General features: G+C 35.7%; 3 protein-coding genes across 6 annotated transcripts in view; 1 reads left to right on the top strand and 2 right to left on the bottom strand.

The window, feature by feature from the left end:
- Positions 1 to 4,465: 4,465 nt before the first annotated feature.
- Positions 4,466 to 7,532, bottom strand: slx1 (nuclease slx1). Its single transcript, XM_053761257.1, has 4 exons — positions 6,987 to 7,532; positions 6,327 to 6,378; positions 5,739 to 5,930; positions 4,466 to 5,315 (listed from the first exon to the last, which is right to left on the bottom strand). The coding sequence occupies exons 1-4, from the start codon at positions 7,163 to 7,165 to the stop codon at positions 4,866 to 4,868; spliced, it is 873 nt and encodes a 290-aa protein (XP_053617232.1). The 5' UTR covers positions 7,166 to 7,532; the 3' UTR covers positions 4,466 to 4,865.
- A 258-nt stretch (positions 7,533 to 7,790) lies between these two features.
- LOC128679186 (uncharacterized protein) lies at positions 7,791 to 10,148 on the top strand. The gene is made up of 4 exons (XM_053761250.2): positions 7,791 to 8,041; positions 8,165 to 8,696; positions 9,087 to 9,290; positions 9,695 to 10,148. Exons 1-4 carry the CDS (start codon positions 7,956 to 7,958, stop codon positions 10,019 to 10,021), a joined length of 1,149 nt encoding a protein of 382 aa, XP_053617225.1. The 5' UTR covers positions 7,791 to 7,955; the 3' UTR covers positions 10,022 to 10,148.
- Positions 10,149 to 10,229: 81 nt separating this feature from the next.
- The window catches only part of Pi4KIIIalpha (Phosphatidylinositol 4-kinase III alpha), a 33,134-nt gene continuing 16,849 nt past the window's right edge, over positions 10,230 to 26,514 (bottom strand). For all 4 annotated transcript variants that reach the window (XM_053761249.1, XM_053761248.1, XM_053761247.1 and 1 more), the window contains 19 exons: positions 25,842 to 26,042; positions 25,294 to 25,426; positions 24,814 to 24,888; positions 24,166 to 24,263; positions 23,351 to 23,482; positions 22,700 to 22,824; positions 21,532 to 21,678; positions 20,480 to 20,661; positions 19,911 to 20,040; positions 19,372 to 19,551; positions 18,271 to 18,391; positions 17,804 to 17,994; positions 17,358 to 17,424; positions 16,614 to 16,735; positions 16,120 to 16,308; positions 15,260 to 15,382; positions 14,544 to 14,667; positions 14,152 to 14,311; positions 10,230 to 13,283 (listed from right to left, as the gene is read on the bottom strand). In XM_053761249.1, the coding sequence (XP_053617224.1) occupies positions 13,058 to 13,283; positions 14,152 to 14,311; positions 14,544 to 14,667; positions 15,260 to 15,382; positions 16,120 to 16,308; positions 16,614 to 16,735; positions 17,358 to 17,424; positions 17,804 to 17,994; positions 18,271 to 18,391; positions 19,372 to 19,551; positions 19,911 to 20,040; positions 20,480 to 20,661; positions 21,532 to 21,678; positions 22,700 to 22,824; positions 23,351 to 23,482; positions 24,166 to 24,263; positions 24,814 to 24,888; positions 25,294 to 25,426; positions 25,842 to 26,042 (2,726 nt within the window). In that variant the 3' untranslated portion in view covers positions 10,230 to 13,057. The remainder of the gene's footprint in view (positions 13,284 to 14,151; positions 14,312 to 14,543; positions 14,668 to 15,259; positions 15,383 to 16,119; positions 16,309 to 16,613; positions 16,736 to 17,357; positions 17,425 to 17,803; positions 17,995 to 18,270; positions 18,392 to 19,371; positions 19,552 to 19,910; positions 20,041 to 20,479; positions 20,662 to 21,531; positions 21,679 to 22,699; positions 22,825 to 23,350; positions 23,483 to 24,165; positions 24,264 to 24,813; positions 24,889 to 25,293; positions 25,427 to 25,841; positions 26,043 to 26,514) is intronic.

A 26,514-nucleotide genomic window follows, 5' to 3' on the forward strand; every position in this document is an offset into this window, starting at 1 on the left:
CAAGGTTAAATTGTAAGTATATGTAATATCTATAAAGTCAGTTTTAAGTCGCTTAGAAATCCAGGAAGCCCGGTAATTTTTTTTTTTTGGGAAATTTAAAGTCTTAAATTTGACAAGAAAAAAAAAATAGTTTCTTCTGTTTCAATCATTATTTTGATTTGGCATAATAATTTTTATGCCTCTACGGTTTATCCGGCTCTGAAAAAAAGTAACAGTGTAGCGTGACAAAAGAAAGTGATTTCATTCCAGCTATTTGCTAATGGCTGAGCAGATCATGAGAATATTTACACAATTAACATTGCACATGGATGCCAAAGAAATTACCAACGGTTATGCGAGAAAGGAGTTTTTCATTTGGCGGTATGACATTAATTACGCTGATGTGGTGATAGGTAACTGTTTGCTGGCTCGCACTAAGAAACTTATCCAACGTGTGCAAAATTCATTTGCTCGATAATGTTTCTCTATACCCCGCAGAGCTCATATAACCCCATATCTCAATAAAAATGGTTTGCTAAACATGGAATCTCGTCGCAATCTTCACTTTTCAGTTCTACTTTTTAGTATTATTAAGAATAAATGTCCTCCCTATTTATTTGAAAAACTAAAGTTTTGCCAACGAGCCAGACAACCTGACCAATTGAACTAACTGAATTGATCTAGCTGCCTTTAGGGGGAGCTTCAGGTACGCTGCTACACGCTGCTGGAATAATATACCACCTCCCATAAGAACGTCATTTACTGTTATTACTTTTAAGACTAAATTAAAAAAATATTTAAGTAGTTCGCAGACGCATCGTAATTTTGCAGCATTGGAATTTTGTGTTTTTCTCATGTGTTTATTATTAATATTTTTATATTTACGATTTGATTCTAATTTATTTTAGTTTACCTAATATAAGTGTTGCGTAGTGCCACAATCTAGTTACGTAGTTATAAGTTTTAAATTTAGTTTTTAATTTAAGTATGATACCCGCAGAAAACCAGCGTCATGGCCCAGCCACGACACATGCTGAGTGTGGGCCACTTTGGTGCATGTTTTAATTCCGGATTTTATTGTCAACTTAGTTTTAATTGTCATTATGTACCAAATAAACTATTTTTCTTTCTTTCTTTAACAATATTAGTCGCAACTACGTCGTGGGATTCTACGATAAATAAATGGCACGTAGGTACAACTTTAATACATTTAGAATGGTGTCCATGAGAATAGCTATTTAAAGATGTTACGGCGGGCAATAGAGACAAGACCAGGAAAGATGTTTGACCACCTTAATCATGAAAATTTTATGAAATTATATATTACTGTAAGTAAGTAAAGTACTTTAAAATTTATTCCTAATTGAAGAAAAAGTCGAAGCTTGAAGACAGAAAGGAAAGCCAAGAATTCAGGTATAAGTTGAAAGAAAAGGCACAGGTTGTGTCGTATAGACTGATAAAATCTATGGCAGATGATAGATGAAAATTAAGACTGCTCCGCCGAATGAACAATGTTCAAAAAAGCTTAAATGGCGAGAAGACCCACCGCACAGCCATAAATAAGTCCTCGCCCTTGGAAGTCGCTAAACAGACTGTGCACTCAAGTGCTGGTATTAAGATAGTCAGGTTTTATGAGTCTCTTTTATCTGACTAGGTAGGTATGCTCGATAGTTCCCATAATGACACTGTAGTTTCACCTTGAAATCAACGGTGCATCGCTAGCCTGTCCCGATTACATGCTGTATTCAGGCTGACTTGATGGCAACTTCTGATGAAGCCGTGTTGAAATGACTCCGCTCTAGCAAAAAAGGATTTAGCAGCCAGTGATGTAACGTTAACCATCGACACGCAAAGAAGAATGCTTGATACAAAAATCTTTTGAAGCCACCGCCGACAGGCCTTTGACAATTGACCATGCTGTACAGAATTTATGAGTTGGTTGAATCGGCATTTCCTTTTACTCATTCGTGATTCAATCGCGATGAAGTCTTGACAACACTAGCTATTATATTGCAATCAACGCAAATGAAATGGGAAAGGCCTAGATAGCTGTGCGTCTACCTGGAACGCCATCACCCTGAATGTAGGTGTGACATCGAAGTGAATGTTGTGGAATACAAATTGATCATCAACTTTCCAGGCACGACGACTGTATGTAGGTTAATTCGTAAATTGGATACATTTAGAAAGAGTCACTTGGCTTAAAATAACACTGACACCAAAGTTTTAGGCTAAAACTAAAATAACAAAATCACAGTACAATCTACCTGACTTCCGTATCCGGCATACCTAGCTAGCCTAGTAATAGATTACCTGTTAGGACTACTAAGTACCCTTCGACTTGTAGCCGCCTGCATCTTTGTCTATGTATAAAAAGCCTATAAGTCCTCCTGAAGGTCTACTAAGTTTGCGCCAGATGTCATCAAAAACGGTCCGTATTGGCATTGTATTTATAACTTTATGTCGCACAAGGGACGTGCATTTTTTAGATTACGATATTTTTTTTTCTTTTTACGCTGAGTGGGAGGTAGCTATAGTAGTATAGTAGGACCTATATAATTTGTATCAGCAGTAAACACTTTCAGATTAGTGAGAGTCCAAGGTGTTAAACCAAGAAATGAATTCTCGGAAAGATGTAAATGACTCTCGCTGTTAATACAACTCTCATTAACGCCTTGTTCATAAAAAGCAATAGCCTACTCATTTTTAAACTTGAAAAAACTGTGCTTTAATCGATTTGTAAATACTCCCATATCTTTTACTTTTTTAGTTGTATCTACTTTTTACTTAATTCAGTTTGTGAAATGTTTATATTGCAAGTCGATCAATTAATTTATACATCCAGCACCAAAACGTGCGCCTCCGAACCAAAAACAAAAAGAAAGTTCAAACACGCGCTCCATATTTGTGCAACATTGATAATTTGCAAGAAATTGTTGCGGCGGCGGTCGTTTTCACACTGCGGCAACCGTGACTGCTAACTGTAAACGCATTTCTTACTGGCAGCACGTTTAAGAACATCCATATAGGTACGTACTTATTGGCATGGCACAATAGCTGGCTGCCACTGCCTGCTCATTCAGACGTGAGCCATCCCGTTAGCCGAACTTTCCGCACGAAGCGCGCTATGCCAACGGCGACATAAAACAAAATCTGACGTAATTTTTGGAGGGAACAACAAAAAAGATGGCGCACAAATTCTTATTTCTTTTAACAGTTTTAGTTATTATATCTTCCTGTGAAATGAAGAGGAGGAAAGACGCCTACCCGACAGAAAAACAGTTGGAGCTGCAAAGAAAAGAGACTACCCCAGTTGATTTTACAAGGCTTGTGGTGATGAGGGTGGTGTACGGACTAGCAAAAGTGCTCGGATTTCAGGAACCTATTAGTGAAGTGTTGAATGGTGCTTTCGTGCCGCCAGGAGCTGATGATGATGACGATGATTTTGATGATGATGGTGACGATATATTTGACTATTAGGTAATTTAATTACTAAATACAAAAAATGTTACAATAACACCAAAAATTAATTGCATTTATTATTTTATTTCAAAGCATATCATTTATTTTCGATTTGTTTACGACTTCATTTATTGTCTCGTATTAAGTTTTTAAGAGTTATTTATTTTTTAACTTATTTTTTGTAATATTGTAATATTTTTGGGCCTTGTTTTGTCGCTGTTTAGTTTGTTTCTATTTATAGTAGCGACAATAAGTAAATGATGTATGGTTTTCACAATATTTTTTTGTTTCGACAGCGGGCAAGCAACTCCAAATTATATATCTTTCTTATTTAATTAAGAGTGTATGTATTTATTTTTCTTCTACTGAGAGAAATTAGAAATATATAATAATATAGAGTTGTTAATATAAAATATTTATTTTTAACATAATATCTCTAATGTTGTTACAATGAGTTTACCACTATCTTACACAGCAATTGTACCTGCATAAATACGTAAACATAAACAAAGTAAGCAATATCATTGTTGAATAAGATAATTTTACAAAAATACTAAAAATCATGTAAATATGAAACAAACACATTCCTTTCAATGGAAATATTTTTTCATAATCTTTCATTACTTAGACTTTTTAATAACGACTGTTTTTTATATGATTTTTATATTGTAAGTACCTATAGAAAAAAGCAGTTATTATACCTAATAGATGAAAGTACCTAATCAATTTCCATGTTTGATCTACTTATGAACTATAGGCATTAGACATGCGCATGCGCACTATATGCATTTATATTTATTGCTTATTATTGTTATTACTGCCTTTATCTATAATGTCATATGAAAATGGAAATATTTTCACTTGTATCGTTGTATATTGAAGGAACATATTCCATATTTGAAAATATATTTTTATTTTACTACGCTAGGTCTATTTATATATTCTTAATCCACTTCACACGTTTTTCTGACTTTTTCCAGAATACATATTATGTAAATAATAGAATGATTAATTTATGCACGACATACTTATAAGTGTATTGTTATAAAGTATTTTATTTATTCATGTACCTGGTAGAATATATTAGGTAAGTAGGTATTTATTTTAAATCAATATATTTTATTAGGTTTTTGTACAGAATTAAAGATCTTCTTGAAACTAGCTTCCTTTTATTTTAACGTTCAATTGAAGATTTAATAGTACTAGATAGTATATTTTATCACTTGTGATCCGGAGACACAGTTGCAGAATATAAAGTTACTTATGCTTACCACAAAAGTACCAATAGGTAGTTACTACTGAGGTACTACGAAGGTTAGCGTAAAAGAGAGGTCTATGTTAAGCTGTGGGCAGAAAAGGGCTGAGATGACGATGCTTACTAAGACAAAAAAATGCGAATTATTTAAAAAATATATATATTTACGTCATAAATCATCACATTCAAGCGACCAGCGAGATTCGTTAACAACAAATCCCTTGTCTTGAGAACATAAGCCTTCCCGGTCACTGCCTTCATCGTCTTCCATATATTCCACGTTTTCCTCATCTACTCCACCAACGTTAACGCCGTCATTACAGCCTTTCATTTTCCTTATCAAGTCACCCCATTTCAAGTAAGTGCTACAAAACGGACATATTCCTCCTACGGGTAAAAATTCACACGGTTGAAGGAACAGTTTTGATAGACAAATCAAATGACTTATTAATACACAGCCGGGATTCACGCAGCTAACTTTTGAGGTGTTAGTGGTGATATAACTGAAGCACAGTTGACATTCTTCGTATATGGCTGTTCGTTTTATGTTTTTCTTCAAATTTCTGCTTTTCACGAGCCCACGACAGATCTTCATATGTTCGGGTGGGTTTCTCTCAATCTAAAAATATGTATTAGATAAAACACAAAACACTTTAAATAATTAAGAACGTGGTCAAAATATGGTACTTAACTAGTAGTAAGTCTAATAAATTAACTAATCTTGAAAATCTCAGCTTCAGATTTCTTAAATCTCACAACATCAAAGAGTTGTGAGATTTACGAAATCAAAGAGTTGTCAGATTTATTAAAAAATGGCTTAACATAAATTTATGGATGCCCCTAGCCAGCAAAGCAATATTTATAATTTAAAAAAGTAGTATTATATGTCGTAGAAGGCCCTTATCCAAATAAATCTTCGTCATTAGTCTGGCGGATACAGTTAATGATTTTAATTGGTCCTAATAAATTATTAAATTGAAAATGCGAGATTGCCAATAAAGAACTTCTTAATGAAATGAGAGATTGCTATTATAGAACTTACAGGAAATTCTTCAAAATATTCTTCTTCGAGCCACCTAATTATCAACGGGAGGCGACACCAAGGGCCTACTCTGACCATTTCTGTCATAACACGCAGTTTGAATTGGAATTCCGACTCTTTTCTTGGTATCTTCTTGAGATTAAGATGCTGTAACCTAATCGACTTTGTAGGATTCTGCCACGCCCATTCAAACTAATAGAAAAATAAATATATATCTTATTTAGGCTTTCTCTTATCATGTCGTGATCCAGGGGTAATTCGCGGCTGTGACGCCCAGGGTGCGAATAAAAAAATAATCTGTAATATTGAAGATTTGAACTTACTTGATGTCAGTCGTTTGATGGTTGAGGGCAGGCAGCCGGTTGTAAAATAACAGCCGAATCTTCAAAATTTTAAAGTTTTTTTAACCCTGGACTTCATGGCTTCACAACACCAAATGCAATAATGAACATGCAGAGATGAGAGAGAGCGTAGATTTATAATTGTATACTAAATCTACTGTGATAGAGTATGGTGTGGTATCTAAAATAATGGCCTTTTTAACCGACTACAAGGGCTGGATAAAACAGCAAATTAAACAACACTTACTCTTAGTGCTGATATGTTATTTGGAAAGCCATGCACAATCAACACCATTTTCCTAAAAAAAATAATAAGCTAAATAATCCTAGTTAATCCCTACTAATATTATAAACGCGAAAGTAACTTTGTTTGTTGTTCCTCTTAACAGATTATTTACTGGAACAATTGTTATGAAATTTGGTACACGGTACAAAATAACCTGGAATAACAAACACATTGGGTACTTTTTATCTCGAAATTCCCACGGGAGCGAAGCCCCACGGCACAGCTAGTTGAAAAATAAACCAGAAACTTTACAATAATTTCAATAAAGACACAATCAATATATATTAATTATATATATAATATATTAATTCAAAATTTCTGATAAATCTGAATATTACCTGCGTTAAATATTAGCTAATATAAGCAAGATTCTATCACTTGCCCACCAAATAAATAAGGCATATTTCCAGAACATTTGTTGTCCCACATGTTATTATCATGTTATCATGTGGCTTATGTATGTTTCATCATTATAAAAACTTAAAAAAACTGGCTCTCTGATCTCAGCGTTCCCAATTGCTTCTCAGCTATGGAGCATCAGAGGCCAGTACCTATCTGGGAAAACTTAAACTCTTTTAACTTAAAATAATTATCTGGTATTTAGCACATGTTGAAACTTACCAAGGCCCTTTATTACTGGTGCGGTAAGCGCCCCCAGCCCAAGTTCCTCTGTTATGTTGCATAATTCGTCGGTTGGGGTCTCTAGTATAACCAATGTAAATTCGACCTTTGTATTTAGGATTTGTACAATATAACAAATAGACTCCAAAGAAGTCTTCTACTAATTCTGGCGCGGACATTGCGGAAGGCAAGGCAACGGTATATCCCACATAGGATTACATCTATTTTACTGATACATGTACTTCATTTCTGTAATTCCTGAAATAAAATATTTACCACTTCGGAAGTGATACCTATCGATGTTTTATATAAAACCCTCAGGAAACCTTCGTAGTTTTCTGAACCGTCACGTCGCAATCAGGAGAAACCATATTTTTTTTGTAATATCTTCTACAAAACGTTGTAATTTCTGTAATGTAATAAATAATTGTTTACAAACTAAATGAATTCCCACGCAAACTTGGCCAACAACTCTATTTATTTCTGTTTTGTTCTATTCTAAATTCTAGGTATTGTTATTTGTTTACTTCTTTTGACATTGACAAGTATGATAACTCGTTTCATTCTACGCTTATTTTTCGCTGCTATGCTTAGGTACTAGTACAGTCAACTGCAGATTAACCTACCCAAATTCATTGCAAAATTGCCGCTATCATTATTTTTTTAAATACTTCCTGTACATACAATATTATATTTCCTATTCTTTGACCTATTGCTAGTAACTAATTAGTAATCTGTGCCTATTGTAATCCTTTACAGGATTTTGTTTTGGGAATCGGAATGTACATACCTACCTACTGTTATTAATATTTTGTAAATGTCAAAAACAGCTGTTATGTGCCTTGCCTGTGTTTACTAATTTAGGTTATAATAAAATACTTGCCGTATTCTTGCGGAAGCGGCTTTGTCAGCTCTTTTTCTCTTTTTTAATTGCGCTGTGTAACTTTGTTACTAAGGTACCTGGTTAAAATGAGTTGTAGTAATTATAATCTAATTAGTACTAGTGATGTGCCGGAAGACCAGCCTGGAAACCACAATACAAAAATATGCGGAATGTGAGTAGTAATGAACACAGTTTTAATAAAGTTTGTTTGTTTTATAATTACAACACAATATATTGTAATATAGCTAGTGCAAACTATAGCCACACCAATGTCTAACAGTCTTATTATTTTCAGATGTAATCTAAACACTAGCAAGTATTGCTGCCCAAGATGCGAAATACTTTATTGTTCATTAGACTGCTATAAATCTGAAAGCCACACAATATGCTCTGAAGACTTCTACCGAGATTGTGTCAATGAGGAGTTAGCTAACCTCAATGCTGATGACGACACCAAAAAAAAAACTATTGAAATTCTGAAGAGAATACAAAATGGTGAGAACCTCGAATTAGCTTATGATGAGAATGAGGCAGCTGCAGACTCAGATGATGAGGTGGCAGATGATTTGGAACAGAGGATAAAAGACTTGGACTTAAATAATGCAGATGAGATGTGGAACGTGCTAACAGAGGATGAGAAAAATGAATTCCGGGCTTTATGTAACGCTGGAGATGTCACATCTATAATACCACCATGGGAGCCGTGGTGGATGTACAGTAAGGAAGAAAAGTTAGTGGAAGAGGTCAATGAAAAGAATATGGAAGATGTGGAAGCTCTAAGGAATTGTCCTGGTTTGAAACCTGTGGTTGAATTTGGCAAACTAACTGTAAGTTTTAAAGCCTTATTTTGAATTAAAAAAAATGGCATTTTAAGAATAACTTGCTGCACTATTCTTTACATGATTATAGGATAAAATGATTCCAGGTTTTACTTTACCATTTTGCTATTCACCTCAAAAATCGTGAGGTGAATAGCATACCTCATACATAATTCATTTAAATGCATGAAACATGAACATTCCCACAAACTATTGTTATTCCCATTCCATTGTCTATTCCCATTATTTCGGGTTTTCCTTTCTTTTTCTCATGAGCCAGGTGCCAGGTAATTTGATCCTGTTGATTCTTACAAACACTTATATTGGCATATGAACTCCCTCTCATCTGAATTCTCTTAAAGTAACTGTAATAATAATGCAACTAAACATAATTTTCAGACAGTCCAGCCCTCAGCCACTATCAAAATGAACATTGCCAATGTCTTGACCGCTTATGCTTTCATAATGAGGTACTTCAACGGAGAACTGGAACCTATTGAAGGGACTATTTGCTTCCTGATGATTTGTGGAAATCTGGGCTCAAACACAAACTATGATGATTTGGCTACTGCTGTCGAATCGGTGGCACAGAAATGTTTGCAGGTTAGTATTTTTATTATTCCTTTCATATCAGTTAAAATTTTAGTTTATGGTTTATGGTTCTGTTCTAGAATTAGACCACTCCAAATACTCCCATTGAATAAACTGACATAAAGCCTTGGCCTCTTATAGGCATTCCCTAAGAGGGCTGATGTTAAGCAGTCGGCCGGTTGTAAATTCACAGGTGAATCTTCAATATTTTAAAGTTTTTGTTTAATCCAGGGCTTCACTGTTTCACAGCTTTGAATGAATTTGAGAACATGTGAAGATGAAAGTTATTAACATTTCTTAGAAAAAGATAAAAGCCTTCAATCATAATAGTGACCAATATGTATTATTATATTTCCCATGTTCTCATTTATATATAAATATTAATATACATATATTACATACTTACTTTTTTTCAGACTGAATTCATTGAGACTGATAAAGAGAGCTTAGAAGTAATGAAACACGACACTTTTCTCATATTACAAGGGCCAAGCCACGACAACAGAGATCACTACAGCAAAGCCGCCTTGTCCCATTTACACAAAGTATTTGGTGAGGCGAAGAAAACCGAAAAAGGGGACAAAAAGTCAAAAGAAGTAAACAAAAACGAATTCTCCAAAATATTCCCAGATCACAAACAGGAGCATCTTCCAAAATTAGAAGTCGTTAAACTGAAGAAATGTATGAAAAAGCTAGAGTTTTATTTGTCATATATCGAAAGTTATGGAATGGACTTTGAATAATAGTTTAATATTTTATTTGCTGTAGCAGTTATAACGAGCAAACTTCTTTTGTGTCTCGTTGAGCGTCCGCGAAAGTGTTATGGATAATCTGAGTCAACTAAAATAAAAATGAATATACTTACAAATCTTTATGTATATCATTTTTAACTTAGCTTCCCTTTTACTGATAATACATTGAGAACAATGGAGAATATAAAAAAAAACTTGATTTATACCAATTGCTTTATTTTCAACAACAAGAAATTGCAATCACAGGAATGTCATTATATTTCTTTACATACACTAATATATATATCTGAAAAATAACATTAACTGGTTAATAAGTTTTGTATACGGATCCAAAGTTTTGATAGTTTGTGTTACAAGGTTGTGAATAAATTGTATTAATGTTTTTAAAAAACACAGACCCTTTGAAACCATATTAAAACTAGAATACTACAATAAATATTAAGTAATATTTATAAATATTAAGTAATATTTCTTATAATAAGACCAAATATATTTAAATTAGAGATTTAAAGTGTCATAGAAATAAATATACTAGTTTCTCAAAGATTCATAGGTATTTAACTATTTCAATGTAATGTTTCACATCATATTCAAAATTATAGACATTTTCAGATAAAAATAATGGCATAATTGATACAAACGTCAATCAGTCAAAGATGCATGATGTATAACAAAATTTTTATGCATGAAAACTACCAAAAATAATTTAAATCTCGTAAATTTTTAGAAGTAATTAATTTAATAATAAACATTATTTAATGTTTTGTATTTCAATACGATAATTATTTCAATAATTATCGGTACAGTAAGTAAACCAACCAAACCGTAGGTTAAGAAACTAAATAAATATTACAGGAATAAATGACACGCATTAAAGCAAGTTCCGAGACTTCATTATATTTTATACATATATAAAACATGTAAATAAACATCCAAGAATAAGGTCAATGTGAAAAGATCACGTTCCATCTTGGCCGGACCGGGGATCGAACCCGTGACCTCTATCATGGCGACAGCCACAGCATGATAACCATTAGGCCACAAAGATCGTAAAAATTACAATTAGCTTGCAGAAAGCACAAATGTTTCAAAGATAATTTAGCTAATACAAAAATAAATTAGTTAAAACACAATAATACTTCAGTATCAATAATAATTTCATGGAAAATAGTAGTACCATAAACACAATTTCTTTTTCATGTAAATTACTTCAAATAATTTCTAAAAGTAGTGTATATTAGCGAAGTTACTATTGCCTGTGAAAAATGGTAATTATTTTGCATTAGGATTTTAAAATTATTTTTGCCAAAAATTATAAAATAAGCCTCAACATTTTCTAATATTTAAAATAAGTTAAAAGTCCAACTAAAAGTTATAAATATAATGACAGTAATTAATTAAGATAGATTCGCAATCAGCTAACTTTTACTATTTTTTTACTTATTTTTGAAATTATAACCCATAAAGAAATGTATATTTGAAACATTACTGAAATATTTATATATTCATGGATTTTAATATAAACTACTGGCATTAATATTGAAAAATAAGTACACATTGAAACATATTCAGAAGATGGACATTTGTTCTATTTTATTCGCATAAGTGTTGAATATTCCTAAATTATATTTCTACTTAAACCAATATCACTTTAAAGAATAAAATACCACAAGTCCAAAATTATGATATAAATCTCAAAGCAGATAGGATACTTTTGTATGACTTTTGAAAAGTCAGAATACGGCACATTTTTATTGAAGCCCAATGCACATTGTGCACGCAGGACTACTATAACTGTTACAATAATGATTAGATAATATACAAACTGATACTCAGTGGTGCTAGTGTTTTAAATTTGTAACAACAGATTTTAATTTTAACCAGTTAGGTACCTCAGGTTAAAGGATGCAGGCATACAAAAAGAGAAGTAAATACTTTTTATTTCCATCCCTATCTTTCGACAAATTTCAGCGAGAATGCTAGTGAAAAATTTCACAGTGGGTGCTACAATTTCAATAGGTGCTTTAGTACGGCCAAAATTATTTAGAAAGCAACCGTATCTGCTTTGATTCCCCCTCCGCCCCCCACCCGAACATGGCTAACAGGTAAGTTCAAACACCTTATTAACACACTCCCATATATTTATCTATTGCTCTTCGCTGCGCTACGAGTCAAATAAACTTATGTCAAAACAATAAATAACAGAAAATCGCCTTTATGGCGATTCGATACAAAGTTCCATACATTAACACCTAATTTCCAAAAAATAAATCGAGAACAGGTAGATTAAACACTGACGTCTAAACAACGTTGCAACGCCGGAACTGATTTCAGTTTTGCAGGTGATATTTTGTTCGCGATAACACTCCTCGCGTGCAACGCTGTGTCTGCGGATGTTTCGTAAAACGCGACGGGCGCAGTAAATGTAATTTACAAGACATGAAGAAAAAGAAAATATCATTATTCTACAACTAATAGGAAGATAAAAGCATGTAAAAAAAACATAGAACCAAATATAGAAGTAAATTAAAATATAGAAGAGACATAGAACTAAATAAAAATTTAACAGATTTATATTAAAACTGGCCTCGTGCGGAAATCGAACCCACGACGTATCATAAAATTTTGTTAAAAACATTACTGTTTAACAATATAAAAGACAGTTAATGTATATAGAGTGGCGGTGTAATAAATAGTTAAGACGAACCGAAAGGTCCCAGTATCGAATCCTATTCGTGCCACATGAGTTTGTATACCAATCTGACTTATGTATAGTAGTTTTCATCGACCACCACTTGCTTCCGGTGAAGGAAAACATCGAGATGACATTGCACTCTGGTTGATTATCAACTTGTGTGTGCAATGGAGAAGTCAATGGCAAACCACTCCAACAATAGTGCCAAGAAAGTCGTTACGTGTGTTTAATTCCACGTAATGACCACGACCCTCAGCCATGAGGAACACGACTACGAAGAAGTATATAAAGTTGTTACCTCGCGCAGCGAACACACTAGCCTAAAAAACCAACTAATAGGGTATTTGGTTCTGATAGTACTGTATCATATCATAGGTTCTGGTCCTGAAGTTGAGGAAAGAGTTGCGGATGACCGAGAGCATGTACGCCGCCGCCTCCTTTTCTGTGGAGTTGGGTGCGAACCGCGAGCGCAGCAGGCGGATGGTCTGCCCGCGGAAGCAGGGGAGGCCGGTGTCCAGCATCAGCGACACCATGGATATTATCGCTTCTTGGTATGGCCTGCATGTGTGTTATTATAAATATATAAGGACTAACACAATGTTACATGTGTCTTGATGTATTGTGTTTTGTGTTGTTGCGTTTGGAAAATAAACTTTCTATCTATCTTGTAGTTTGGAAAATGCTCCACCGACAAGAACAAAGTTCTTAAATTAATTGATTGATCTATCTATCACACTAGCGCCACCTACATTTTTAATAATTTACCATTTAATTATTAGCGATAATTAAATAAGAACTACAGGATATTATGCTGCATAAGTTAAAGAATTATATCTAAATAGTATATAGTATTATATTTTTCCATTACACAAAATGTTGTCACATTTTACGACAAGAATTTTGTATCGCCACCGATTTCTGTTATGTAAATTGTGGCGGCAATTGTGCAATAGAAAACTGTAATTCGTCTCCACTCCGCACGATCATCGACATCACTAGTTGTCCGACCATTGGCATATTATGCTTGACGACATCAAGCCAGCAATTCTTGGGTTTGCACTTTCTGCCAGGGCCAGGCGGGAGCGGCATAGCCAAACATTTGTTCTCTACGTAATTTGCCGGTCTACGCAATACGTGGCCGTACCATTGCAGTCGGCTCTCCTGGAATTTATCTACTACTAGCGGCCCGTCCCGGTTTCGCTCACATAACATTAAAATATACACCTAAATCTTTCTCGGGAACCACCACTATCTAAGGGTGAAAACCGCATAAAAAATCCGTGCAGTAGTTTTTGAGTTTATCGCGAACACACAGACAGACAGACGCGGCAGAGGACTTTGTTTTATAATATGTAAGGTTAAGGATGTCACGGAAATGAAGACTGGCTGGTGGCGCTAGTGTGGCCAGTCATTAAGAGCCACTGACCTGACGGCGAGGAAGGCCTGCACACAGAGCTCACAGAACCAGCGGAAGGGCGGCGCCTCCATCTTGCCGCCCATCACCATCACCATCTCGTCCGTCAGCTTGATGTCCGGCTCGAAGCCGAGGTTGCCGCCCGGAGACGATTCGAACATGAAACCGAAGTCTGGACGGAGATATAATTAAACATTATCGTCTCAGCCACAGGAAGGCCCCTACTAAAGACTCGCAAAGATCGATTGAAGATAGAAAATGGAATAAAACGCATTTTGTGAAAATTTCAGGTGTCCACCTATGTCGTTCGAGACATTGAGCCATCTGACGGACCCATATTGCACTTGCTACCAATAACTCATGCCAAACCTACTCATTCATCGTTTTTTCAAAATACTACTTACCGATATGTATGATGTGTCCGTCCGTGTCGAGCATGATGTTGCCGTTGTGTCGGTCCTTGATCTGGAGCAGGAACCCGATCACACTGTACGCCGCCATCGAAGTCACGAAGCAACGTCGCGCCGCCTGCGCCGAATTAAAACAACTTTTAGGGCCAACCATAGATTATCCAATATATTTTTTGGCAAGTTTTATTTTGCTAAATTACTTTATTAGAAATCACAGGACACCCGAACATACAAACAGAGGTAATAAAACATATAGACAGACAGAACATAAAAACAGTTAAGTTGTCTTTAGACTCTGGATATTTATTTATAGGTCTATGTACGTACACATTAAAATATTACAGAAAACAAGTACAAAGAAAAAAGGAAGTAAAGAAAGCTGTGTCCCACTGTTGGGCAAAGGTTGGACTCTCCCATCCGTACAGCAATGGGCCATGAAAATGGCTGATGATAATACACAAACCTGTATGAATTTGTAGATAATACGGGAGCCCGCACTCGCGAGAAGTTTTTAAAACATTTTCTGTCTCTTTCTCAGTCTGCTCTTTCTGACCCGACCTCTCCTTACACGGTGAAACGTATAACTATTTCTATATCTATGTATACACCTCTCAATACATAAGAAAGAGAGGTCGGACCGCAGATAGAAGAGATAGCAATACATCACAATAAAGTAGGGCTCCAATATTATCTATAGCCTCGTGACTAACCTGGAACTCCCTGGTGGTCTCGTCACCATATTTCTTGATGAAGTACTCGTACATGCCGATGTCTGTCTGCCGGCCGAGCTGGTCACGTGACTTCGCGTTCGGCACGCACTCTATCACGCCGCACTGGATATTAAATATATATAAATAAAATATATAATAAATATATACGAACAAATCACACAGATTGAGTTAGCCTAAAAGTAAGTTCGAAACTTGTGTTATGGGATACTAACTCAACGATACTATATTTTATAACATATACATATATAGATAAACATCCAAGACCCAGGAAAATCTTAAAAATATAATTTTCCATCTTGACCTGACCGGGGATCGAACCCGCGACGTCTAGTGTAGCCGTCCGGCATGATGACCATTAAGCCACGGAGGTCGTAATTATTAATATTATTATAATTATTTACTCTAATAGTCTTAGCACAGACTATAGACCATTTGCATGGCTCCTACAGTCGAATTTCGATCGTTCGGGGCAATCGTGGTGAGAGGTGCGGGGTCTGCTCCCAACGCTCAATATGCCTACCAACAGCCCTTGTTTTAGCTCCCAATTCGTAAGCTAAATGATGCGTTGCAACTTTTGAAAAGTAAAATTAACAAATATACTGTATCATTAATATTTTGTGACTATCGTGACTGTATTGGCACGATGCTGAAATCGGGGTGAAAGAAACGAAAAATACACGAGACATTTTTTTCTCAGAGACGAAGCCACAGACAAAAACCGGGCGTTCGTCGGGATCCACCTTTTAACATTAGTGGACCGCGGGCACCTTTTCCTGCCATTGATCCACCTCAGTTCACCTAGGTAATCTACGGGCATATTAATAATTAATAGAGCTCACCCCGGGCGCAGTAGCGACAACCTTGTACGGGAACAGATAAAGGTCGAGCCCCACTTGCTGGAAGATATTTTGGAACAGCGAGATCACTTGCAACGCCAGCATGTCCTGTCTCACGTCATCGCCCACTTTGAAGATGGCCGCCTGCCAGGACTCCGCTGCGATTGAAGTGAAACGGTCTTTTCCTTCTTCCTGAAATCGAGGATTTATTTTCAATGTTTTTATCATTTAATTATTACGCTGAAATGTTTATCACATTTGTCGATAAAAATATGAAGTTTATATAAAAAAATTGTAAAGTCAGTGATGTCAAAAATTGCCTATGAAGTTCTTATTCGACTTTTATAATATCCGACACCAGTGTTAGAAAGAGAAAGAAGTAGATAAAGAAGATTCACGAAAAAATCACGCCAGAGACTTGAATAGAATCTGACATCAGTGGTAAAGAGAGAGAGAGAGAAGTAGAGAAACGAGTTTGATGAAAAGTCATGTCTCACCGATGGAGGTTCCTCCCCTGATGCTATGGCCATGGCTACGGCTTCCATCTCAGCTATGCCGTATCTCCTCACTCGGAATCTCGCTAAGTAAGGAGCTTTGGCAGCGCTCTGCATGGGCGTGCCTGAAATGTGTATGAAATTTGAAAATCTTGAATGAATTTATGGTCATCATCAAGATGTACATAGGCTGTTATGGGCGAGCCAAAAAATTCCACAATTACCGATTAAAAGTCGCTTGCGTCTGTCTGCGACTTTGACACACACATTGATTGTAGACTTTAGTCTTGAAACATTGTGGAACTTCCGGCGAGAAAATATGACATGTCCGTAAAGACCCACGTTCAAATACATTTTTATACAAAATTTCACCCCCCATGATAGTCATTTTGTATGAAATGCTTTCGCAGATAATTTCACGCGGGCGAAGCGTAAACTAGTTTATTATATTTCCGTTCATCTGTAGTAAGGGTGTATTTAGACACATAAGTCCAAGTGAATTTCTCTGCGAAAGCGGAACAGATATGATTTTCATGCAAAATTTCACCCCCCAATATAGTAATTTGGTGGTTGATTTTTATTTAGACTTTATTTGGATTATATGTGTCCAAATAAAATACAGCCTTACTAAAGATGAAAAAAAAAATTCTTTCCAATCATTAATTTAGTATTTAATTACAAATATTAAATTCTTGATTGTGTGGCTGGTTGCATTTTATTCAATGATCCATTTAAATACACACTTACCACTCTTGTAATCAATGTCTACTACCATGGAGTCAGGATTCGACGGCAAGTAACAGCCCGGTTGTACCTGTCATAGTAAAATTGATAATAATTAATATAAAACATAAAATACCGTTTTAGAGAGGAACTCAAACGTTGCTACCGTGCCATTTTATAATTTTACAGCAATATATATTAGACTTTTTAGGATACCACTATGAATTACTTTAAAATGTATAGCTTTGATCTAATATTTGATTTATTTTCAACAAAATTCGAATGGACTAGTTAGAAAAAGCCGATTTTGGTTTCTTTATGAGTAAGATCTTGTTTTGTCCTTAGTTAGCTGTTATGAAGAAAAATCCTCAATAATTGTGCTACAAAGTATGAAATAGGGTCAGGCTCCGACTGAACTGAGGAAGAACACCAGTTTCTTCCGCTCTAATGAGAGAAAGAGAGACACTAACCTTAACATTCTTCAAAGCCTCCAGACACGCGCGTTTCCTCTCAGCACCTTTCGGGAACGGTCTTATAATGCCGCTGATGTTGGTGATCTGGCTGAAGAAATCGAACTCCCGTTCGTAGAATGCCTTCGCGGGCCCCGACAGGTCTTCCACTATGGACTTCGTTAGCCCCTCGAGGATGTCGAAAAGGGCCGCTGGGAATGGGTGAAACATTAAATTCACACAACAACTACTTATACAGGCTCACTTTTGATAAGTTGACACAATAAACATCCAGATGTTCTTTATAAAATCAATTTATATAAGGAATAATTTATTTAAGCTGAACTATAGACGGATAAACAGGGGCGCGGGTTCATTTCCCTTTCGATTCCAGAGTTTTTTCATCTCATTATTATTTACTACATAGTTATTATCTTAAACAGTTTTCTTAAGTTAATCATAAATAAAGAAGGGATAGCGAAACTTACTGTCTTTGTTATGCATCTCTTCGTCGGTGTACATGTTCGTATGCATGTTCCATATCAGCTGATGAGCCACGACTTGAGACTTCTTGGCAAGGGACTTGATCAACTCCGCTACGTAGCCCATCTACGAGAAAACAGGAGTTAATTCGGTGGAAAAAAATAAATTGAAAAATTATTATTTAAGTTTTAAACACAACCGTTTAATCACCCATATTATTCTGTGTGGTATTTTAAATTCTGTTAATTTCTATTTCAAATGTTTGGCCCAAGCATGGTGCAGTATCCTCATAACATATGTAATTGATTTATGACATCATTCCTTACGTTTTGTACATTTAGCTTTTTATTTATATATATTTTTTTGTGTGACAATTTTCAATAATTTTATTGGAAATACAACTTTTATTTTATTTTATTTATTCATTCAAATTTTGACATTTTAAATAATGATGTAAATTCGTCCTCCTAATTTTTAATATATGTATAAGACCTATATTTGTTAATTGACGTCCTTGGAGAAAAGGACGCGGTGAAGTTTGTTGCGCCGCTTCTTCACCTGCACTTTGGAAGCCGGCAGTAGACTTAGTTTAACTATTTTTTTTACGTCAATAAGGGATGTATATCATCCTAAATTGAATAAAGAATTTTGAATTTGAATTCAAAATGTATACTTTTTCCAAATGATAAAAACAACTTATATGGAAAAGTGTGTCTGATTTGACTTGATAATAACTACGTATTGTCATTAGATTATAGTGTTTGCTTATTTTAAATAATCTTTTTGTTCGTTATCAATCCTATTTGAAATGGGGTGGCGCATGATATGTTTTCTTCCACAACTAAATAGTGCGATATATTTTATTTTTAAATTCGTGTAATAGCCTATTGCGAGTCTCCTTACCGTGTCGTGTCTCAATGCTTGAATCAGGTGTAAAATAAAACTGCAGAGGAAGAACATGACGTCAGAGTGTTCACCGCTGCTTATGTAGACTGAGAGGGAATGTGGGCTTATACTGAAGCCTACTTCAGTATAAACCCACCCACATACATAAGTAAGGTCTATTATCATGGGTCGTAGCTGAAATGTATTCAATCCAGACTCACCGTGTCATGCCTCAATGCTTGGACCAGCTGCGGGATGTATAGCAGTACTGCGGAGGACGGATATGACGTGAGAGTGTTGACCGCCGCTTGCGCTGAGAGGGGATGAGGGGGGTATTGACGGCTGAAGTACGATAAAGCTTCTACTGGAGACACGCGGGCCCAGGTTACCATGTGCACTAACTGGAAGTTAATAATCATTACAAGTAAATAATGTACCTAATATTACTTGTTTTAAAATACTTATGATGATTTCGAATATGAAAGATTGGTCGTAATTTGAAAAAAGCCGGTCACGTGACTTGAACTCGCGGTTCGAGGATCCGTAACCAATAATACTTACGAAGTTGATCAATATATCTTTGCGTATGTATGCACTCATTTTGTATGAAATTAACTGCAAATTTAAGTTTGTTATTGTTTTTTTTTTGTGATACAACTATAAATGACCAAATTCGCGGAGGTTTCTTTATGTATATTTTGCAGGCAAGGCCACGTTTATTGGCAAGTTAAGATGTATAGGGATATAAAAGTAATCTAACCTCATGGGCGTCGTTAAGCAGAGTCTCTGTGGTGACCAAGTACTTGAGCGCTTGAGGCACGTGGCATACTGAAGTTGGCTGAGCTTGGACTTTCCTTCTAATCTCCGCTGTAATACCCTCGTTCTTTAGTCTGGGGGTGATAAATAAAGTTTACACAAGTTGACCATTTTAAAAATAAGTTCGGACAAGCTAATATGACTATAAAATAGAGCTGATTGATAATGAGGCTTTCTTCATCTGTGATTGTTATTGTGTGAACAAATTGTTATTTTGTATTAGTCTACAGTACTTTACACCTGCAATACAGCATATTTTACGTCCTAGCTTAGGCACCATTCCTTTTATATTACCTAATTTCAATACTAATATTTTATAGTAAACTAGCTTATCCCGCGGCTTCGCCCGCGTGAATTTTAAACCAACATGTTTTTCAAACAAACTTCCATGAGGAAAAGCTGCTCGCTGAGGAAACATTCTGATTCTGAGTTTCATTCCACGTAATGACCACGACCTTCAGCCATGAGGAATAGACTATGAAGAAGAGGAAACAATAAATTAAAAGAACGCACCTCTCTGGTAGGAATATGGCCAGAGTAGGACTGATATCCCAAGCAAGCTTAGCGTAGTCACGCCAGGTCCTGTCTGTGTTGGGCTTGGAGCGCCAGGTCGCTATATTGTCCTCTCCCGGCACCGCTTGCTCCGGCCGGCTGTGAGGATTGTGCCACGTCACCAGGAACTCTATTTCTACCGCCTGAACGGGAAAAAAGCGATGTTTTAACAAATTTATCAGTTTGTATACCAATCAGACTCATATATAGTAATTTTCATAGGCTTTCAGTGAAGGTAAACATCGTGAGGAAACCTGTGTTATTATTTATGGTAACAAAATATGGCTAGTAATGCCATCTGTTGAAGTTGTATTCCGTTGATGTACTTATTTTGACAGTTTGAATAATAAAGTCAGGTATATGTAGTAGACTTAATTCACCTGGGTTAGTTCACCTAGGTTAATTAAGTATACAATTATATTTGGTAGACTTAATTCACCTCTTTCTTGAAAAGATTTGGAACTTTTCTTTTTTTGAAAACAAGATTTAAAATTTTCCTATTTTTTGGAATGAGCGTGTACTTTATTAACCTGCACCAGTATGTATGTCAATACTTGCCCTTAAATGACCCTTATCTTTTATGATGCACTTATTGTACCTATGGATCTATGTGACTGCAATAAAGATTTATTATATTAGGTGACTTGAATAAAATCTGACACCAGTTTAAGCGATCACACTCGAGAAGAAAGAAACAAATTATGATGATGATGGGTCATCTCACTATGAGAATTTGCTGAAAATCCAATATCTCATCGAACAATACTTCGTTTAAATCGATCAATTTGATTTTGTGAATATTTTATTATAGTAAAGTAAATATTCACAGAACTTCGATAAATGTAAATACATCCAAAATTCAATTGATCATCAATGAGATTTGACTAAACCGTAGTTTTAGATATGAGTTTATTTTTTATTTCCAGTTACATTACCAATAAAACACGACGTCACAACATTACTAACTTCAACAAAAACGTCTAAGGGATCATCAATGTTCAAGAGAAACTCACCATAAGTTCCAGTATCAGGTTCCGTTTCCTGACATAATCCTTGACGAAGGTGTCCTGGGACTTGGCGGGCGGTTTCACGCTGCGGTTGGAGCGCTTGCCCGCCACGCTGCCCGCCCCGCTGCTAAGAGTCGTCGTCGACATCGGCACCTTTACAGATACAGTTTGATATCACGATATTTTCGTTTTCTTAATAACTTAATAAGTAACAACATAGTCTTAAATAATTTTATTTAAGACTGTTGTTACTTATTAAGATCAAAAGATCAAATATTCTATTGAAATATTTCTATTCAGATCCAAATATTTCTATTGAATGAACAAAGGATATAATATATATTTTTTATTAATAGAACACATTTTTTTTAGTATACAAAAAAGAAAAATATATAAGAAAATTGGTAACATATTGATACGTTAGTCGAGAAATTATAAGGTGTATACGGTACGATTTCGTGTTTATTCCCTCTAGCTTTGTAGATCTCGTAATACTGCGGACATATTGATTTAACTAAAGTTTTTCGTTTTCCACGTAATTAACAAAGAATGAATTTCTTAATAGTGCATTTTTACTAAATCAATGCCAAATATACAAAATATAAGTTTAACTCTGCTCTAAATAATACGGAACCTTTCAGGTAATAACTCTAACACTACAAATATATGAGGCCGTCCAAATCAAAAGTGACCTTATGGCGGCTGGCACTTAGGTCTATAATGCCGTTGTTCCAATACAAAACAACGGCAATAATGGCGTAAGTGCCGGTGCCATAAGGTCCCATTTGATTTGGACGACCACATATACTAATATCCACCCATAAATATATATACCATACAGAAAAATATTAAAAAACATAACTTCTACACTAAGTCAAAGCGGTGGTGGCGTAATGGTTAAGTTTTGGATGTGGATCAAAAGGTCCCAAGGTTCGAATCTTACTCGTGCCACATGAGTTGGCCACCACTTGTTTCCGGTGTAGGAAAACATCGTGAGGAAACCTGCACACTTGTTGATTATTGACATGGGTGTGAAATGGAGAAGACAATGGCAAACCACTCCATTACTAACGTCAAGAAAGTTGTTGTGTGTGTTTAATTCCACGTAATGACCACGACCCTCAGCCATGAGGAATTCGACTATGAAGAAGACACTAAGTCAACAATAACATACCGTATTGATCCAGCCTGTGGTTTGCCTGCTTCCTATATCGCTGCTGTTCACTGACGAGCGATTATCAGTGGGTGAATTCGATGTGTATATGCTCTGCTGACTGGAGGGGCCCATCAGCTCGAATTCTAGAGTAAATAACCTATATTTTATGAAACTTCAACAGACCAAGAGGAGGAATTAAAAATATTGAATAGATTTTGATGTAATTTGGCATAGGGGGCAGGGTAGAAGATGACAAGTTCAAATATGAGCATCTGCAATGCTCTCATAATTGTTCTGTTTTAAACTTACAATCTTACAACCTTCAAGTGGCTGAACTGGTGAAAATTTACGATTAAAATTTGCCCCCTAGAGGATGAAATTGTGGGGTGAAAAATCTAGTTACCGCAGTATAGTACTGTTCTTAAACCAAATTTGACGAATCGAGCGACGATTAAATGTGCTACTTACAGATTTTTCTTCCAAAAATTAATTTTCCCTTCATTCAAATTATTTATTTGTATAAAAATAGGTAATATAAGATGTTACATATTGCTTAGTGCCTATTGTCAGTATTTATTTGCTATGATCAGATGTGAATTAAACTCTTTTTTTTTCTTCTAAAAATCGAACCCCCAAGAGGCTGAAAATTGGGTGAAAAATCCCAGTTACCGCCAATGTCACTGCTCTTTAAGTACTTCTTGTCGGAGTGCATCAGCTGCCAGAACTTGATTAGAGACATGATGTCCTCCCTCAGAGCGCCGGAGGTTCGCGAAGGACATTGTAATCCTCTGCAGAAGTAATCTAGGTAAAACAATATCGGTTATTCATAATTCATATTAATAATGTTAATTTTTGTCAGACTTGTGTATACATACAATACGTATACAATATATTAGAACACAAAGTGCGCCATGCTGCGCCGTCAGCCATACAAAATTGGTCTTACTTATATTACCTAATGGTTGTATAAGTAAGACCAATTTTATATGGTAAATTCAAATTATACAGGTATATATCATAAATACTTTCATGATTATTTTTCTATTTATATTAAATTGTCAGACATTTATATATTTATTGACAGATATTACCTTTAACTTTTTAAGTTGGTACTGGAGACCTTGATATTTTCATATATTTGATATACATTTCCAATAACAACTTATTGGAAACCTAGTGGTTAAGACGCATATGAATTGAAAAATCACAGGTTAGAATCCTACTCGTGCCACGTGAGTTTGTATACCAAACTGACTCGTGTATTTTCCATAAGCCACCACTTGCTTCTGGTAAAGTAAAACATCGTAAGGAAACCAGCACACTAGTTGAATATTTAGTTTACTGGGACACACTAGTGACTACTTGCCATTAAATGGCGGAAGGTAAAAACATGTCAGATGCCTTTAGGCGATTGTGGCTTTGGTGTAAATCTGACACCAGTGATAACGAAGAAACAAAGAGCAAAAGACAAAAATATAAATTACCTAAACAAGCGCTGTAAACCCGCTCGCGAAGGATGTTGCGGGCTAACGAACGGGGTAAGATGTCGCCTTGTAGAAGAGATAAGCCGCAGGATAATAGCCTGTAAATATATTGAGATAAGACTTCAATGTTGCAAATATGGTACATAAATATTTCACAAAACGTGCATTACTGTATACCTAAAAAAAGTAATCTTCAGCATTGAAAAGGCGCGAAAAGATTAATTTTGAGCGTTTTGTGACATCTCAGGCATCCGTGGGCTGTGGTGACCACTTTCTATCATGTCGACCGCATTAATAATATAAAATCATGATTCTTGCTTAGAATGAATACAATTAAAGGTCATTTTTTAGCGCTTACTGCGGTGTTCAGGCGTCATGACCAAAAATGCATGACATATGAAATATATAAAGGAAATTATTTAACAAAAATGTTCAGTTAGTTTAATCGGCTCCTAAACTAGGGAAACCCTACATCTTGGGAAGCTGGAGCACCGTTACTATGAAGGCTTATTCCAAGAGAAAGAATATTTATTTGCTCAAACATTATACCACAGTACAAATAAAAACAAATGTAATGTGTGAAACAAAATTATACAACACATTTTTGTTATTTTTATTTATTTCATTATGTACATAAAGAATATGTACCTGAATCTCACTCCAACTGCTTCGACATGACGGTTAATATTATCATGTACATCGCCAACTGTGATTGGTAAAGATCTGAAAAGGTTAAATTATGTGAACCTCTTTTTTTGTGTGTGTGTTTTGACAATTATTTTCTCATGAATACATTCATAAGAAAACTAAGCATGTCAAAAGGTTATTCTGTTGTGTTGACCGTGAAAATAAATACAAAGATGTAAAGGATTAACTAATGTATGAACAAACCAAGAAACATTAAATAACTTAATTCTACATGGTAACGAAAATAGCATTATTTTTTGAAACTGTACAACACTTTAATTAATTACGTAATTTTATATTTTTTTGAGTATATTAGGCATCACTATTAGCACATCATTGTCATAAAAGCTCCATATATTTTTTTGTTTTTGACATAACAAATAAGTATCTGATTTGACTAGTTGGAAAGTAGCCAATTGGGCTTGAGATAAGTTCATTCACCTGTGGAGCAGACTGGCGAGCATCTCGACTTTCTCCAAGCTGTTATACTTGGCCGTCTCGGCCACTTCGCAGAGGTACCGCACCCACACCGCGTGCGCGGCTATGAATGGCGGCTTGGGCTCCAACTTCGTGCCTGCAACCATTTGTTTATGTACACATAAAACTTATATGTGACTAGGTATTTGCCCGCGACTTTCACCCCCAATATAGTCATTTGGGCTTTTAATTCTTGATAAAATAGTCTATGTTTGAACGGGATTTTTTAACTACATGCGTAATAAATATCATCAAAATCGGCCCATCGGTTTAACTGTAAAAGCGGTACAGACAGACTGTCTATTCTTATTTATAATATTTATATGGTTGTTCCGCAAAGGAAATTCGTAGCGTCTTGAGTTCTAAACGCCACATTCTAAATTCAAATATATGAGTTTCAGATCTTTGCCAGCCAGCAACTCTACAATCCGGGCTCATAGATTACGGATATGAGAAGATAAGGTGTAATAGATCATGGATAAAAGAAGATATGACTATCACATTTTTCTCACCTTCGTAAGCAGCCAAAGGACTGCACTCCTCAGATTGTTTGGAGAAGAGCCCCATCTTGCGGTCCACAGTGCACTGCCACGCGGCGAAGATCTCCTGCAGCAGCCGCAGCTCCAGGTCCGGCCGCGCGGTGCTCAGCCACTGCCAGCACTCCACCGCCACTGTCACCGCATCTTCGGTGAATATCTCCACTTGTGACCACGCTGGAATTATATGAAATATTAAATGTGAAAGTTTGTTTGTTTGTCCTTCTTTTCCGTCAAAACGGAGCTGTCTGCGGACACTGCGACCACCATTGCATTTTGGTGAATTGATATTAGCATAATTATATTAGTGTAACATATATTAGCATAATTATGCTAGTGTGGTAATTTTTTTTAGTTTTCGCAAATAAAGGAGACATTTCAAGTTTTTCATTACACAATGAAGTTTTACACACATTACACAGTTCACAAACTTCACTTCCACTCACATACGCTTCCTTCAGCGATGTCTACTATCTCATTCCCACACGCCAAATGACGGACACAGTTCCCTTGACAGCGCCCGTTCATAAAACAGAAGATTATCTCAAGCTGCTTTTAAACGTTCGCGTTGCATATATATATAGACGTTTCGGACCTTTGTAACAAGGTCCGAAGCGTCTGGGAAATAAAAAAAAGTTATGTGCATGTT

This window comes from Plodia interpunctella, chromosome 21, assembly GCF_027563975.2.
Source record: "Plodia interpunctella isolate USDA-ARS_2022_Savannah chromosome 21, ilPloInte3.2, whole genome shotgun sequence".
In the NCBI taxonomy this organism is placed as follows: domain Eukaryota; kingdom Metazoa; phylum Arthropoda; class Insecta; order Lepidoptera; family Pyralidae; genus Plodia; species Plodia interpunctella.